The sequence below is a fragment of the Bacillus rossius genome, assembly GCF_032445375.1.
Source record: "Bacillus rossius redtenbacheri isolate Brsri chromosome 9 unlocalized genomic scaffold, Brsri_v3 Brsri_v3_scf9_1, whole genome shotgun sequence".
NCBI lineage: Eukaryota > Metazoa > Arthropoda > Insecta > Phasmatodea > Bacillidae > Bacillus > Bacillus rossius.
In genome coordinates, this window is record NW_026962012.1 from 12109812 (window position 1) to 12124738 (window position 14927).

The 14927-nt window shown below is 39.7% G+C and overlaps 1 protein-coding gene across 2 annotated transcripts in view; it reads right to left on the reverse strand.

Annotated features, from left to right (window-relative positions):
- Positions 1 to 14927, reverse strand: part of LOC134542684 (WD repeat-containing protein 48) — a 51593-nt gene that overhangs the window by 20834 nt on the left and 15832 nt on the right. For both annotated transcript variants that reach the window (XM_063387139.1, XM_063387138.1), the window contains exons 5-6: positions 11167 to 11321; positions 6151 to 6336 (exon numbers count right to left, since the gene is read on the reverse strand). In XM_063387139.1, the coding sequence (XP_063243209.1) occupies positions 6151 to 6336; positions 11167 to 11321 (341 nt within the window). The remainder of the gene's footprint in view (positions 1 to 6150; positions 6337 to 11166; positions 11322 to 14927) is intronic.

Here is a 14927-nt window from a genome sequence, read left to right on the forward strand (position 1 = left end):
TTGAAAGGAGGCCCATGACCAGAGTGTGTGTGTTAATTTGTGTGTGCTATTGTTTTTTCTCGTTTTGTTTGGGTATAAGGTTAAGAAAATTATATCATTGCCGAATACAGGAGGGTAGCAATAATGGCATAGTCACTCCTGCCAGGTTATTTGTGATAGCCTACTACTTAATCAGGTTGTTTACAGTAATTAATTTTATGTTGCAGGCCTGTGTGCCGTTTGAAAGGAAAAACGAAGTATTGAGTAGCATTCAGTTGTAAGGTTATGTAAGTGTAGAGTTAAAAAAAAAAAATATGACACCAATAATTACTAGGGCCGCATCGGCAGCATCAAACTCAGCTGGAGCTGATATGTGTAATAATTGTCCTGTAGTAAGTGTGGAGGTAATAAATGAAAACGAGGAGCACGGGGAAGCAAAAAACCAAATGGATGAAACCAAAAGTGACAAGGAGAGTAGTATTACACCTCCGCCACTCGGGGAAGGGACTGTGGACCTAGTGACCTTCATCAGGGGCATGTTTGACGAGCAGAGCAAAAGATTCGATGAGCAAAGTAGGAAATTTGAGGAATTTCGATCAGCAGTGAAAGGTGAGTTTGTGGAGTTTGGGGAAAAGCAGAGGGCGTTTGAGGCTCGCTATGCTAACCGACTCAACAAAATTGAGGACACAATAGGCCTAGTAGGAGTATGGCAAGCTAAGGCAAGTGAACAAATGGAGAGTTTGGGGGCAGAAGTAAGAAAACAGGACGTGGAAACAGATAGATTGGTGCAGCAGGCAACCACACTAGAGTCAGCAATTGCCAATAGTCAGGGGGAAATTGCGCTCATAAGGCATGAGCTAGGAAAGAGTAACTCAGAATTACCCAAAGAACGTAAGATCAGGGAAGAAGGTTTTGCTCAGGTACAGGCGGATGTGAGCACATGGGAACAAAAAATCAACAGCAACCAGACAGAGGTGAATCAACTCAATCTGAGAATTGGAAAATTGGAAGGAGAAAGGTCTGGGGGGTGCAAAGCAGGGGGTAGTTGTCGGAACATGAGATTTACACAGCCGTATCATGACGGGGACATTCCAAAGTTTTCAGGGCAGGACAGAACTCACCCTAGAAAACACTTGGAAAGGCTACATGAATTTTTTTCAGTATATGGATGTTCGGAGGAGGAGCAAGTGATAGTAGCAAAAAGATCCATAGTGGGGGTGGGGGAAAACTGGCTGCGGCTCATTGAAACTCGAATATCACACCTCCAGGATTTCGAAAGAGAATTTACAACGGAATATTGGGGGAAACGAATACAAGGAATCGATAGGGCAAACTTATACCAGGGGAGATGTATGGCCGGGCAACTTGAGACTCACCTAAGTAATGTGGTAGAACGAAGCAAGTACTACGACACACCGTTCAGTGAGGAGGAAATTGTAACCTTAGTGTATTCACAGACCCCTGAAAGTGTGCAGGAGGCGTTGGTAGGGAAAGATGTATCAACAGTGGAACAACTGCGGAAGGTGCTGAAGGAACTAGACAGAATTAATGCGAGGAGGGACCAAAGGGGAAGCCCTTGGCACCAACAGAATCAGAGTGGGGGAAGTGGTAGTCAGGACAAGATGAAAGGTGGGTTTCAGGATCAAAATGGAAAATCTCAAGACTGGAACAGTAATAATAACACGAATTATAACCCAAGCTATTCAGGAAACAGGCCTGGCAGAGGGGCATATTTTGGTAACAGCCGATGGCAAGGAAATTGGAGAAACGGGAAAAGCGGTGGCGGATTGGCAGAGGGGGAAGAGCGTAAAGAAGCAGGAACAGGGCAGGGAGAAAGTAGATCGGGGGAAAGCATGGGAGTCGGACAGGTAGGGCATAATAATGACAAACTCAATACTTGCTTGGGAAACGGTGGGGATCGTCAAGCCTAAGCAGCCAGGCCAGGACGATCCAAGGTAAAGGACAGGCAGAAGAGCGGGATGCTGTTCACATGGCTGCAGCAATGTTTACTGACGAGAGGGAATTTTTGTTATCAGAAGAAACACAGACGCCCAACAGCGGACCGGTACCGGAATTGTTATGCCGGATCGGAGACCAGGATATCGCTATCCTTTTCGACTCGGGATCAGAAGTATCAGGCATTTCTGAACAGTTTTTAACAGATTTAAATAAGCATGGGTTCACTTATCCGGTATTGCCGGTGCCACAACTTACCGTGATTGGGGCTACCAGAGGGAAAAGTAAAAAAGTAAACAAACAAATTTTTTTGGATTTTCGACTAGGGGAGGAAATTTACTGGGCGAATTGCTTAGTTATACCTATGTTAACTAAAGAAGTGATAGTTGGTGTGGATTTTATGCATAGGCATGGTATGATTGTTAATTTCAAGGAGGGAGTGATTTTCATTAGAGGGATTGCGTATGACATGCAGAGAAGTAGCAGGTGTTCAGGGTATAACCCTGAAGTACTGAGGGTGCAATGTGCAGAAGAGGGGGAACGCATGGAGTTGGAGAAATTAGGAGAAACATTAGGAGAAAGCCCTTTGAAGTTACAAACTATCACCCCTATAAGTTGGGAGGAGGAAGTAAGCCAGGTATTGGGGCAATGTGAGATAGGAAGTGAAGAGGAGAGAATGAGATTAGGAAATCTGTTGGTGAACTTCAAGGAGGTTTTCAGAGGTGAACCAGGGTTAACTACTCAGTATGTAGCCAGAATTCCGGTGACTGACAGCACTCCGTTTAAAGGTAGGAGCTACCCTATCCCATGGGCATGTAGAGAAGAGGTGGAAAAGCAAATCAGAGAGATGGAGAGGAATGGTATAATTGAGAGAGGGAACAGCCCTTTTGTTAACCCTTTGGTGTGTGCCAGGAAAAAGGATGGGAGTGTGAGACTGTGTGTCGACTCACGAGGCCTTAAAAGCATTATCGTCCCTGACCGACAGAGCCCTGTGGAGCCAGACATTTTGTTTGGTGCTTTCTGGGGATGCAAGTACATAAGCACTACAGACCTTGTGAAGGGTTATTGGCAGGTGCCCTTACTTGAAGCGGATAGGAAGTACACTGCGTTTCTGTATAAGGGAAGGTCCTACCAATTCAAGGTATTACCATTTGGTCTGCCAAACAGTGTAGGGGAATTTTGCAGGGCGGTAGATGCATCCTTAGGACCCGAACTAGAATCCAGGGTGTTGACCTACGTAGATGACTTGTTAATTGCAACTGAGAGTTTCGATGAGCACTTAGAAATTTTGGAACAACTGTTGTGTAGACTAAGGGAAGTAAATGTGACCTTACATTTGGGTAAATCAAAGTTTCTGAGGGAGGAAGTGACCTTTTTGGGGTTTAGATTGAGTGCGGGAGGGATCAGACCAGATCCTGAGAAAGTTAGTTTAATCAAAGAGTTTCCTCGCCCAAAAAACCTCAAGGAGTTGAGGGGGTTTCTAGGACTGTGTAACTTTTACCGCCGTTTTGCAGAGAGGTTTTCAGATGTGGTGGCACCGCTGTTGAGGTTGCTAAGAAAAGATTGGGTGTGGAGGTGGTGTAGTGAATGTGAGGAAAGTTTCAGAAAAGCGAAGGTTTTGTTTGTGGAGAACTGTATAATCCACCATCCGGATTTCAATAGGACTTTCTATCTAAACACTGACGCGTCAGGCTATGGCCTTGGGGCCAAGTGTTTCCAGCGAAATGAGGAGGGAGAGGAACAACTGGTAGCCATGCTCAGCAGGAGTCTAAATACAGCAGAAAGAGCCTATACAGTAACAGAGAGAGAATGTTTAGCAATTGTGTGGAGTTTAGCGAAATTAAGAAACCTAGTGTTAGGCAGCAAGATAATTGTACTGTCAGATCATCACTCTTTGGCTTTCCTACTAACTTGCAAGTTAATGGGGAGCAGACTAACGAGGTGGTGTTTAGCCCTGCAGGAGTACAACCTGGAGATGGTGTATATCTCAGGAAAAGAAAATAGTGATGCAGACTTGCTCAGTAGAACTGTAGTTGAGGAGGGGGAGCTGGTAATGGAGGAAAAACCTAGGGCCGGGCCTATTATGGCACACCTCACTGCAGAACGGGATGATGATTTGATTAAGAGATTCGCTAAGTTAGGAGAGGCTCAGCGAGAAGATGAAACATGGGGTAGCATTATAAGAACGTTGGAAAATGTGGACAAAGATCTCAATGATTCAAAGGTACAGAAGCTGCTGATGTGGTATTGTACAAATGGAAGGGTGCTCTATCGGAGGGATGCGACAGGAAAGTGGAAAGTGTGTGTGCCAAAGGGCTGGGTTAATCAGTTAGTGTGGCATCTCCACCGGTCCATGGGACATTTTGGTGGAAAAAAGGTGTTTTGGTTGGCCAACAACAGTTACTTCTGGCCTAATATGGAGAAGTCAGTCAGGCAAATCATAAGCAGTTGTGATATCTGCCAAAAGGCAAAGTATCCAAATCGAAATTGGGAAGGAAGATGGCAGCCTATTATTCCGTCAGGACCAGATGACCTTGTAGCGGTGGATTTATATGGCCCTTTGCCTAAGTCAAGAGGAGGAGTGCGGTACATTCTGGTAGTGCTAAATGTGTTCACCAAATTTGTGCGTTGCTACCCATTAAAGAAGGCTACAGCAGCCGCTTGTGTCAACAAACTGCTTAATCATTACTGTGTGGAGGTAGGAGTACCTAAAAGAGTTCTGAGTGACCATGGTACTCAGTTCACAGCAGACGTTTGGAGGTGGGAGCTAGCTTGGAAGGGAGTAGATGTAGTCTATAGTTCAGTAAGACACCCTCAGGGGAATCCCAGTGAAAGAGTGATGAGAGAGATTGGGAGACTACTTAGAACCTATTGCCACAACCAACACAGCAGGTGGGCGGAGATGATACCTTTAATGAACAGTTTTTTTAACCAACACGTTCACAGTAGCACAGGCTATGCTCCCAATGAGCTAGTGAGTGGGGAGCCACCGAAAGATAGCTTAGCTTTAAAGTTTGAGTTTCCAGAAGAGGAAAAAACCCAAATAGAGGACAAAATTGAAATAGTCCGACTTAAATTGAAGCATGCGGCGCTGAGGAGGGGAGCCCAACAAAACCTTTGTAATAGCATTTTTAAACTAGGTGACCTAGTTCTTCTCAGAGTCTGTGGGCGGAGTGATTTTTTGCTAAAGGAGACAAAAAAATTGAGTTTGTTGTATGAGGGGCCTTTTAAGCTCATTGGGGAAGCGGGGAAGAATGTTTGGGAACTGGGACACTTGACCGATGGCGGAGGTGCTCGGGGTACATTCAACCAGTCTCTGTTAAAACCTTATATAACTGGGTAAGTGTTGTAACAATCATTGCTACTCTTGTTGTTCAGTTTGTGTGAAGATGTCATGTTAATTTAAGGGAAAGTGTTGTAACAATCATTGCTACTCTTGTTGTTCAGTTTGTGTGAAGATGTCATGTTAATTTAAGGGAAGCGTTGTAGTAATCATTGCCACTCTGGTTGTTCAGTTTGTGTGAGAATGTCATGTTAATTTAGACGGACAGGTTGAAACTTTTGTTGTCATGTATAACAAGACTAGTAGAGATGGCTGGAAGGGAGTGACTACGGCAGGCCTAGATTTTAGTTTCTAGCAATCCAGTGTGTTCAATTTAGAGGTAAACTTCAGGTAAATTTTTAATTTAGTATCATTGTAAAATTGTACGTCAGTTCACCTGGGGGGTTGTAAAGTGTTTGCACTCCCGGGCTAAGGGTTTTTTGATGTGTTATATTTTTACCTGGAAGGTATTTTTATTTGTGTAGAGAATTTAGTTTGTGAAGGTTGGTATGGCCAGATGTGTTTTCTTTTTGTTTTGTTTTTTTACTCTATGGATAACAATGGTGGATGAGAGTGATGATGAAGCTTAATATGTTTGTATTCCGTGGTGAATAAGAATAAAAAAAGAACTCTACCAACCCAAGGCTCGACTTGAAAGATCCCGAAGCATTACAGTATATTTATTCTTCCTTACTTTTAATTAAGGAGTAGTTGTAAAAGGCACACACAAAGGTTACTGCAATTTTTGGACAGGGTATCAAAGATTTTTGCTCTGAAAAGTTGGTCATCCTTGACGCATGCGGGGTGTTTCTAACACTTAACACTACCATGATTTTCAAGCACTTTAATGTGTTTATAGAACAAAAACTACAAAAATACTCTAAGCTAAATACCCAGTTCTTGATGGAAGACTCTGACGTTGCCACCCACAGAGAATTCTGGTCCGGTGTCATGACCATCTTGAGCACAGGCGCTGTCTCTTCACATAACAACACATGCCTCTCCGGACAACGTATGTCCGTCATGTAGATCTTCCGGTCTCTGCCCCCAGACACGACGTGGCTGAACGAATCCGTCGTCTGAAACAAACAGCACTCGGAATAGAGCTTCCACAGAATATTTTATACAGCAACTCTGTTTAAAGATCATGCTCCTGACGATGCAAACAAACTAACCAAATATTTTTGTTAAAATATAATTTAAACTTTTATTTTATTAAGACTTAACAACAATACAATGTAATAAAATCAATGATACAGCTTAATTGTTATTAATTTCTGAATACTTCCATATATAAACTCCAGGGTGGGGGAACAGAAAGAATAAATAGCCCGGCAAGTGAAAGTCTTAAATGACCAGTTGTCAAAACCACAGAACAAAGTACTCTAGCTTTCACCTTAAAGAAATTAGTTATAGTTTTCAACCAAGCATTAATTAGTCTAAAAAAAATGTCACAACAAACAAGTAATGATTTATGATTTGATAAGTACCATGTATCATTTCTACATCTTTCAAAGCACATCCAACACAACTAGGTACGTATGTACTAAGACCAGATATGTTCCCGGACTGAGAAAAAATTACATTGTCAATGCAAATTATGCACCTTTAAACCACATAAACTTAGGAGTTTGTATCCCTTAATAAACCTATAAGTGTATAGTCACAAAAGTTTTGGTCTTGGTGCCATTTATAAAGTAATGAGGCCTTTTTCATTGCAATGTGCAGCTAGTATAGTATCAATTTAAGTAGACTTGCAGTTTTATTTTTGTTGCGACGTTACAAAAATAAAGAAATAATGTGTGACAGTGTTTTTGCATGAGCAACTAAATGTTCAAACACAACTCTGAAAATTCTAACCACAACATACACTGGCAATACAGAAAAAAAAAAAAATTATTTGCACCACTATACATGGAAGAATATGCGCTTGTTTTCCAAAAATGTAATTATTATAATTTAATAATAATAATAATGATAATGATGATAATGATAATAATGATAATAATAATAATAACAATAATAATAGCCTCTGTTTTTATCAAAAATTTTAAGTAGACATCTGATAAAAGTGTGGTTCTATTTAAATGTTATTTACTTAATCTGATCGTCTGCGTCGCCGCGGTGTACCGCTTATGAACATGTAGCCAGCGCTAGTTGGCATCATTCATGTTTGGTTATGTTGCTTCCCGTATAGAGCACGCACACGTAGTCGAAAATCGATATCTCGCTGATTGCATGCAACGCGCGCTCTCTGTCAACTGCTGAGTTAACTACATTTGATGGCCCACATTCTGTCATGGTAAATTTTTACTACAGCAATAGTTACGTGTTGGTTCACGTCACAAATTCAATTGGTTTGCGTTCGTGTTTCAGTTTGGTTTTTAATTTAAAGTTGAAGAATGGTTTTTGTTTAATGAATTATTAATATTGTTTGGTGTGCCCTTGTATACGCCACCTTTTTTTTAAATAAACGTACTTTCCATGAATGGGTTTTGTTTTTATGAATAACTTTACCTAACAAAAAATTTTTTTCCGCATAATCGTCGCACCCCTACTTTTCAAACTTGATTTTAGAATAAAATGTGCGACAATTATGCGAGAAAACATGGTAATTGGCATTTTCAAACAATTAATTCTAATGAAAAACATAATCCTTTAAATATTAAATTCAGTGAAAGTACTTTATTAAGCATGACGTTCTATGCAAAATAAATAAAAAAAGTTTATTTCTTTTCAATTTTGCAACTGTTATTAGTTATTCTTATTCATTTTTACATTATGATGATAATACATTTTTAAAAACACAAAATACTAACAGATTTATTATATTTGTATTTTTATAAGCAATGCTTATTACAAATCATAATACATATTGTAAAAGTGCATCACATGTCAGCCAGCCAAAATAATAATGTTTTGGAGATATTAATACCATGGAACATTTAAATGTCATATTTGCTTGGTAATGTGCTATCTTTTTTAGATTTCATGAAAAATAAAATCAAAAACACTGAACTCTTCTGTTTTAAAAATAAAATTATCCTGAGAGTAAAACAATAAAACCTTGTCTCTAGTTATTGGTGATCCCATCTCTGTAATGTCTTTGCCAAGGGTAAGACATTAACAACAGTGGCATAATGCAGTGTGTTGGCAAAGTGAGGAATTTTTCCAATAAGCCGTTTACTTCTCGCTAGCCAAACTGATAATTCCCAGTGCCTTTTAAAAACGCATGGGTTTCTTCCCGGTTTCCTGCTAGAAAAAAAAACTCACAGTTTATTCCAGTACTTTGCAATATTCCTGGCTGGATAGCCATCCCGATTACAGCAAAAATCTTTTTAGTATATAGTTTACTGGTACATTTATTATTGAAATCATAGCAATAAACTGAGAATTGAGCCTTAAGTAAACAAGTCATTCTGTTTCCAATGAATTGTCAAAAAATAGATGCCTCTTTTAGAATATTAATATTTATGTTTACAGTGAAACCCCTCAAATCCGAACTAATTGGGGCTGTAGCCTGTTCTGATTTCAATTTGTTCGGTTCAGCTGAAAACTATCCATAACGTAATAACTAGCCCTCGTTACGGTATAGGACTGTACATTGAGCGAGGCAGGCTGGTTTTGGCACGCGACGAGCGAGGTTAATGACCTTGACTGGTGAGCAGGCGGCGGGAAGGTAGCTGACCGTATTGTCGTTTGGCAGGCCTGCGCTAACAATAGAACACTGCCCTAACAGTCTTGTAGTTAGTCAGCTCCAGTCTGTTGTTCTGTGCGGGTCTCCTGTCACTGCTTAATTTATGTGCTGTTCGTTTTTGTTTCTATTCAAATTTGTTGTTATTGTTGAGTTTTTAATTAAGTGAACGGTGTTGATAAATGTTTTGATTTTAAATTATCTTGGAAGAAGCTTTGGCTTAGTTCCTACACATGTCACACAAGATGACAACACTGAGCTCCTTCATCTTGTTCAGCAAGTACCAGGTTGTGAGGACACTGGAGAAGGTTGTCTAGAGGAGTAGACAAGAGTTGATGTCAATGAAGAATACAGTGAACATGAAATAGTGAGTCTGGTCCAAAGTCAACATGACGGCAATGTAGTTAGTGACAGTGAGGAAGAAGATACTTCGACAGTCAATGTAACTTATACCATTGCTGCCTTTGCTCTTGACATCGCCTTTCGCTTCATAAAACAACACGCAGCAGCCATGCCAAACAATGTCATGTTTATGGTACGCTGGCGCGACAATTGAAGATAACTGATTTCAAGTGAAAGATTAAGTGATATTTTGTGTGTTTCTATTGTTATATCGTTTTTGCAAAGTGATTAACGTAAAAAATTTCAATAACCAACTTTTACAGTTTTTCAATCCTGGAATGACATAAGTATGTAGACACATTTACACTTTGTTAGGTATGCCAACTGTACTTCTTTGTTAATTTTCAACAAATAATGTAAAATAAGGTTATAATGTAGAATATATTATTGTTTTATGACTAAATAAATAATTTTCTCTTTTTTGCATGGGTTTTTCAAACTTAATATTGTCAAAAAAACTTATTTGGATTTCCCGGGATTTTGGATTTCCAGGGTTCGAATTTGAGGGGTTTCACTGTAATTTATACAGTAGAGCACCCCTCAACCGTAATTCCCACAAACGAAACTCCCGATATCCGGAACTAATTTTCCAAAAAAATTAAAACATTAAAAAACATTTACAAAACATTTCTGCTTTTGCCTGACTGTACATGTCTTGTAGGCGCGCGCACGTCTGTCAGAGAGCTAATTATAACCAGTCTTTCCCGCGCATTGAGTAAATACAGCGCTGGTTTTCGGGTCGGACGTGAATTACTATAAAGATGTTTATGCTATAAGTAGTTTTATTGTTTCACTATGTCAAGTAAATGGAAAATTCCTGCCGGCCCGAAAGTATGTACACCGACTCCCACTATACTCGCTGACACACGTGATAGCGAGTAACATTTACTTCCAACGTGTGATGCTTTCAGTTTGTAGACAATAATTTAGTGTACAAATATGTATTATGTACATATTTATACGATAATATATGGTTAAACAGTCTACATTTACCTGTATTTCTCTATAAATGAGATGCTTGAAGTGTTATATTCTTGTGTATGTGAAATGTAAACTATGCGTGGCAGTGACTATACATTCTCCAGGAAGTGTGAATCACTAGCACGTAAATACAGAACACAACACAGCTGTAGTCCTACTACCTCCCCCGAACCCTCTTCATCATCCTCTTCGCTCATGCACGCACCCACTCACAGAGATAAGAAACACCCCCTTGCCAGCTTGCTAGAATGAAGGTAATTTAACCAGCCCGGAGTTTTACGACCCGGCACGGTCCCGTTACGTTTTGAAAACAGTACTACATATTTAACAGATAACAGATCTACATATTTTTTGTTGTATGGTTTTATAACTGGAAAATATTTACAGCACAAATGTGGCTATACATTTAAGTTAATATGTGCAGCATGTAATGGCTTTTTTCTTTGCCTCCCTACCGCAACTCCCCTTACCAGGAATTTTCCCATAATTGGAATAGACTTTCCCCCAATGATTCCGGTTGAGGGGTGCTCTACTGTACTTAATTGTTTCACGTGTTGGGATTGGTTTTGGTCAAAAATTTTCGTTTTAAATTTGACAAAAATTTGCTCTACAATAGAATTGTTTTTTTTCCTTCCCTTTACTGAATTATGTTTGTTGGGAAATTAATAAGAATATTTAACCTATGAACTTCACATCAACATGTTTGGCTCAGCGTTCATTATTAAGAAGGATCATAAACAACAGCACAGCGTACCCACGCATGTCCCACGCCCAACACTCAGAAAGGAAACTACAGACAGATTGTAACGGCGAGGGGGAAGCAAGCACTGACCAGCAGGGCCCAGACGCCCTCGTCGTGGACCCGGATGGTGGTGACGCACCGCTGCTGCCCCAGCGACCACAGCTTGATGGTGCCGTCGGAGCTCCCGGACAGACACTGCGTGCCGTCCCGGTTCATCACCAGCGCCTTCACGTTGTCCGAGTGCCCTGCGAGCACGCCAGCTTCCACAGCCTGCCTCACGCTCACACTGCAGTGCACAGCCAGATTGACGCTGCCCGGCTCCTCCATGTTACAAATATAATCTTGTATATATCCGTGATTACAATAAGTTTAAATTTTTTTTTTTAATATTTCTATTTGTGCATTTTTCTAACACAGTACATTAGTCTCTCTTTTGACAGTATTATTACAGTTGTATACATTCTGAAAGATTAAATATCAATTATACTTATGAGAAATTATTTGTAGCAGTTGGTCACTTTAAATACCAAGACATTATATTAATTATGTGCTAGGCCCAAACAGAGCCTAATTTTTTTTGTTAATTTATATTAAAAAATTTATGACAAAACGGTTGAAAACAAGATATCGTCTTTCAATTACGTTTTCTTAAAAGTAAGAATTGAATATTATCAGATAATGCTCTTAATAAAATACAAAAATATTAAGTATTTCCAGAATTCTATTTTAAAATTTTCCATCACAAAATACAATGTTTCAGATAAACTTTAAAAAATTTTCAATAAATTAAAAAGTAATGTCTAAAACTTTTGTGCTCTTTGGGTATATTTGGGAACATAGCACACTGAAACAAGGACAGCAAATAGCAGATATTGTGGATTAGAATCAGATAGTAAATGCCCATTTAAAAACACACTGCAATCTAAGGCTGAGACATGCTACATACACAGTACACACAGGCTCACACGTATCAACGAATTATGGCTAAATACTTTGTCGACATTGAGTCGTTAGAGATAATGAAGGATGATGAGATGAGACTAGAGAATTAACAAAATTAGTACAGGAGGGGGGAACGTAAGTACTTCACACAGGTTCACAGCAACATCTGCCACGTTTCCTAATTGCAAAAAAAAACCTCCGTTCCAGGAGCAGAACCCAGATGGTCTTGTTGGTAGGCAAGTAATTTATCTTACTACTGAATACTTTGGCCCCAGCTCAGATGCAACATGTATGAGTACTGCTCAAAACAATGGTAGAAATCCGGCACAGTGCACTTCTGCCCCAAGTCGCTACCTGGGAATTGAGCAATCACAACCCTTTATCATCATTAGGTTAGTAGCTTTTTTTTTTAATTTTGGTTGTAGGTTGATTGACAATGAGGTAATTAGAGATGGACACACACCATACAAGTTAAGTAACTTGGGGAAGGAATTAAACATGGCCTTAATCATCTCAATATTTGCATGGAGTGTCTTCAGAAACTGTGTAAAACCAAAAGCAGGATGGCTGACCTGGATTCCAACCTGGGTTCTATCAAAATCATTCAATGTTATGAGTGTTTCCAAAACATATACTGGCATTTATAAACATATATAATTTCTAATTACCCTCTTTTATCGTGTAATCGTCGCACCTATATTTTAGGCCGTCAAAATTGGGATAAAAATAACTTCATGCGTAAATGTCGCATGTTGTTTTTGGTCCTACTATTTGATGCCAAGCGCTTTGTGTAGGTATCTTTTCCGTATAAAACAATGTATTTTAAAGTAGAAATCTAATATTTATTCGGACATTACCACTTACAGTGGAACCTCATTATTACGAGTACGGAATACTACGAGACCTTCGTTTTTACGACACTTTTGTAATGCACTGTCAGTTTGACTACGTAAATCATACCAAATTAAACCAGTTAATACGAGTGCGCCCTTGTTGGCCCTTTCGTAAGTACGAGTGATTTGAATGGCAACTTCAAAATAGGAAAAACACCGTCAGTTGAAAAAATAATGTTCACGCAGTAAACACAGCTGCGTGGTTACGCGGGTGCCAGACGGACTGAGTCCTTAGAAGGTATAAGCCATAGAGTAAGTAACGCAATGATCAGGAGAGGAAGGACTAGTGACAAACAACATGCACTCTCTCTTTCTTTCCCTCCCCCTCTCTGTCTGTTGACCGCCAGTTGCTTCCTCTCCTAAGTCGGCGGAGGGGTAAATCTAAAAATAGACCAGCTAACACCCTTCCTTTCTTCCTTCGCTCCTTTTTTTTCCCCACTGCTTTACATGCCCTCCCTTCGTGGACATGAACGGCGGCGTCGGTCTTTGTATCAGGCCATTTCATTCGCGATTAAATCAAAAACAGTTGTAGATACAAAAAATTCCATAGAGACATTTTCTATTCGTAATTTAATTTGCTACAACATTTATTCAACACGTTTTTTTCACTATAGTGCACAGTTTTTATAGTTAGGGTTTGAAATTAAAGACTGCATTACGGTCCAGAATCTAACTTGACTTTAATTTTTTATATTCAGTTATAACAAGTACTCGTTACGAGAAATTTTGCCGCCATCGTCAGCTCTCATAGTAACGAGGTTCCACTGTACTTATTTAATTAATGGAAATACGAAGTTGTCTGACTTGTAAATTTTTCTTTTAAGGACTTTTTAAACGTTATTACCTTTATCTATTCGTTTGCATTGTATGTACCATTTACAATAATGTCGAAAGCGCTAGTTGGTATTGTTCGTGTTTAGTTATGTTGCTTCCCGGATAGAGCACGTACACGTAGTCGAATATCGATATCTCGCCGATTCATGCAACGCGTGCTCTCTGTCAACAGCCGAGTTAACTACATTTGATAGCCCGCACTCTTTCGTGGCAAGTATGTACTACGACACATTAGTTCACGTCACAGATTCAAGTGGCTTGCGTTCGCGTCAGAGTTTTGGTTTTTCTATTTAAAGTTAAGACAGTTTTTTGTTGCAGAACTTATTAATTTAAATTGTTTGGCGTGCTCCGTTAAACTTCACTTTTTAAATAAACGTACTTTCCATGAATTGGTTTTGTTTTCATAAATAACTTTATCAAAAAAAAAAATTCTCACATAATTGTTGTACCCCTACTTTTCAAACTTGATTTTAGAATAAAATGTGCGACAATTACGCGAGAAAACACGGTAAGTTTATTTGAAAAATAGCATATAATTTGGACATTAATGTACCAACACCTTTATTAATTTTTTTTTTAATGAATAACCACAAGTTGAAATTAAAGTCTCATTCAGTAGAATTCAGACAGTTCAGAATTCAACAGTCCGGAAAGCCTGATTCAGACATCACCTAGGAATGTACGAACTTAAGCCAACTAAGCAAACTTAAGCTATAATGTTTTAGCTACGGTCAAAAAAAAAAACCAGCATTACTAGACCAATTGGCTTCGGCCTGAAATGCAGGTAGGTCCGTCCATAGCCCGGACCCCTCCTACAAATATATATATTGTTACGATTTACCTGCGGGTTCGTAAAGGATAGCCCAATTAATAGATTTTATTTCACACACACAGTTTTATTTATTACCACTACTTGTCACTTACAAATAATCTTCTAAATTGGCAAATAATTAACTACACTTAAAGAAATGCCAATTCCCCAGTCACTCGTTTCACACACCTCGCTGGGCCGCACTTCCGGCGCAACTCTGACCGCAGCACCCCTCGTGGGTCTCCGCCGCGGGACTCCGTCGCCGCACTCCGCCGCCGCCGTCACACCCTTCGCCGAGATCCCACACGACGCCTCACTCGGAACTTCACTGACTCCGCCGCGCCCGCGACTCTATCGCCCGGAAACTCCGC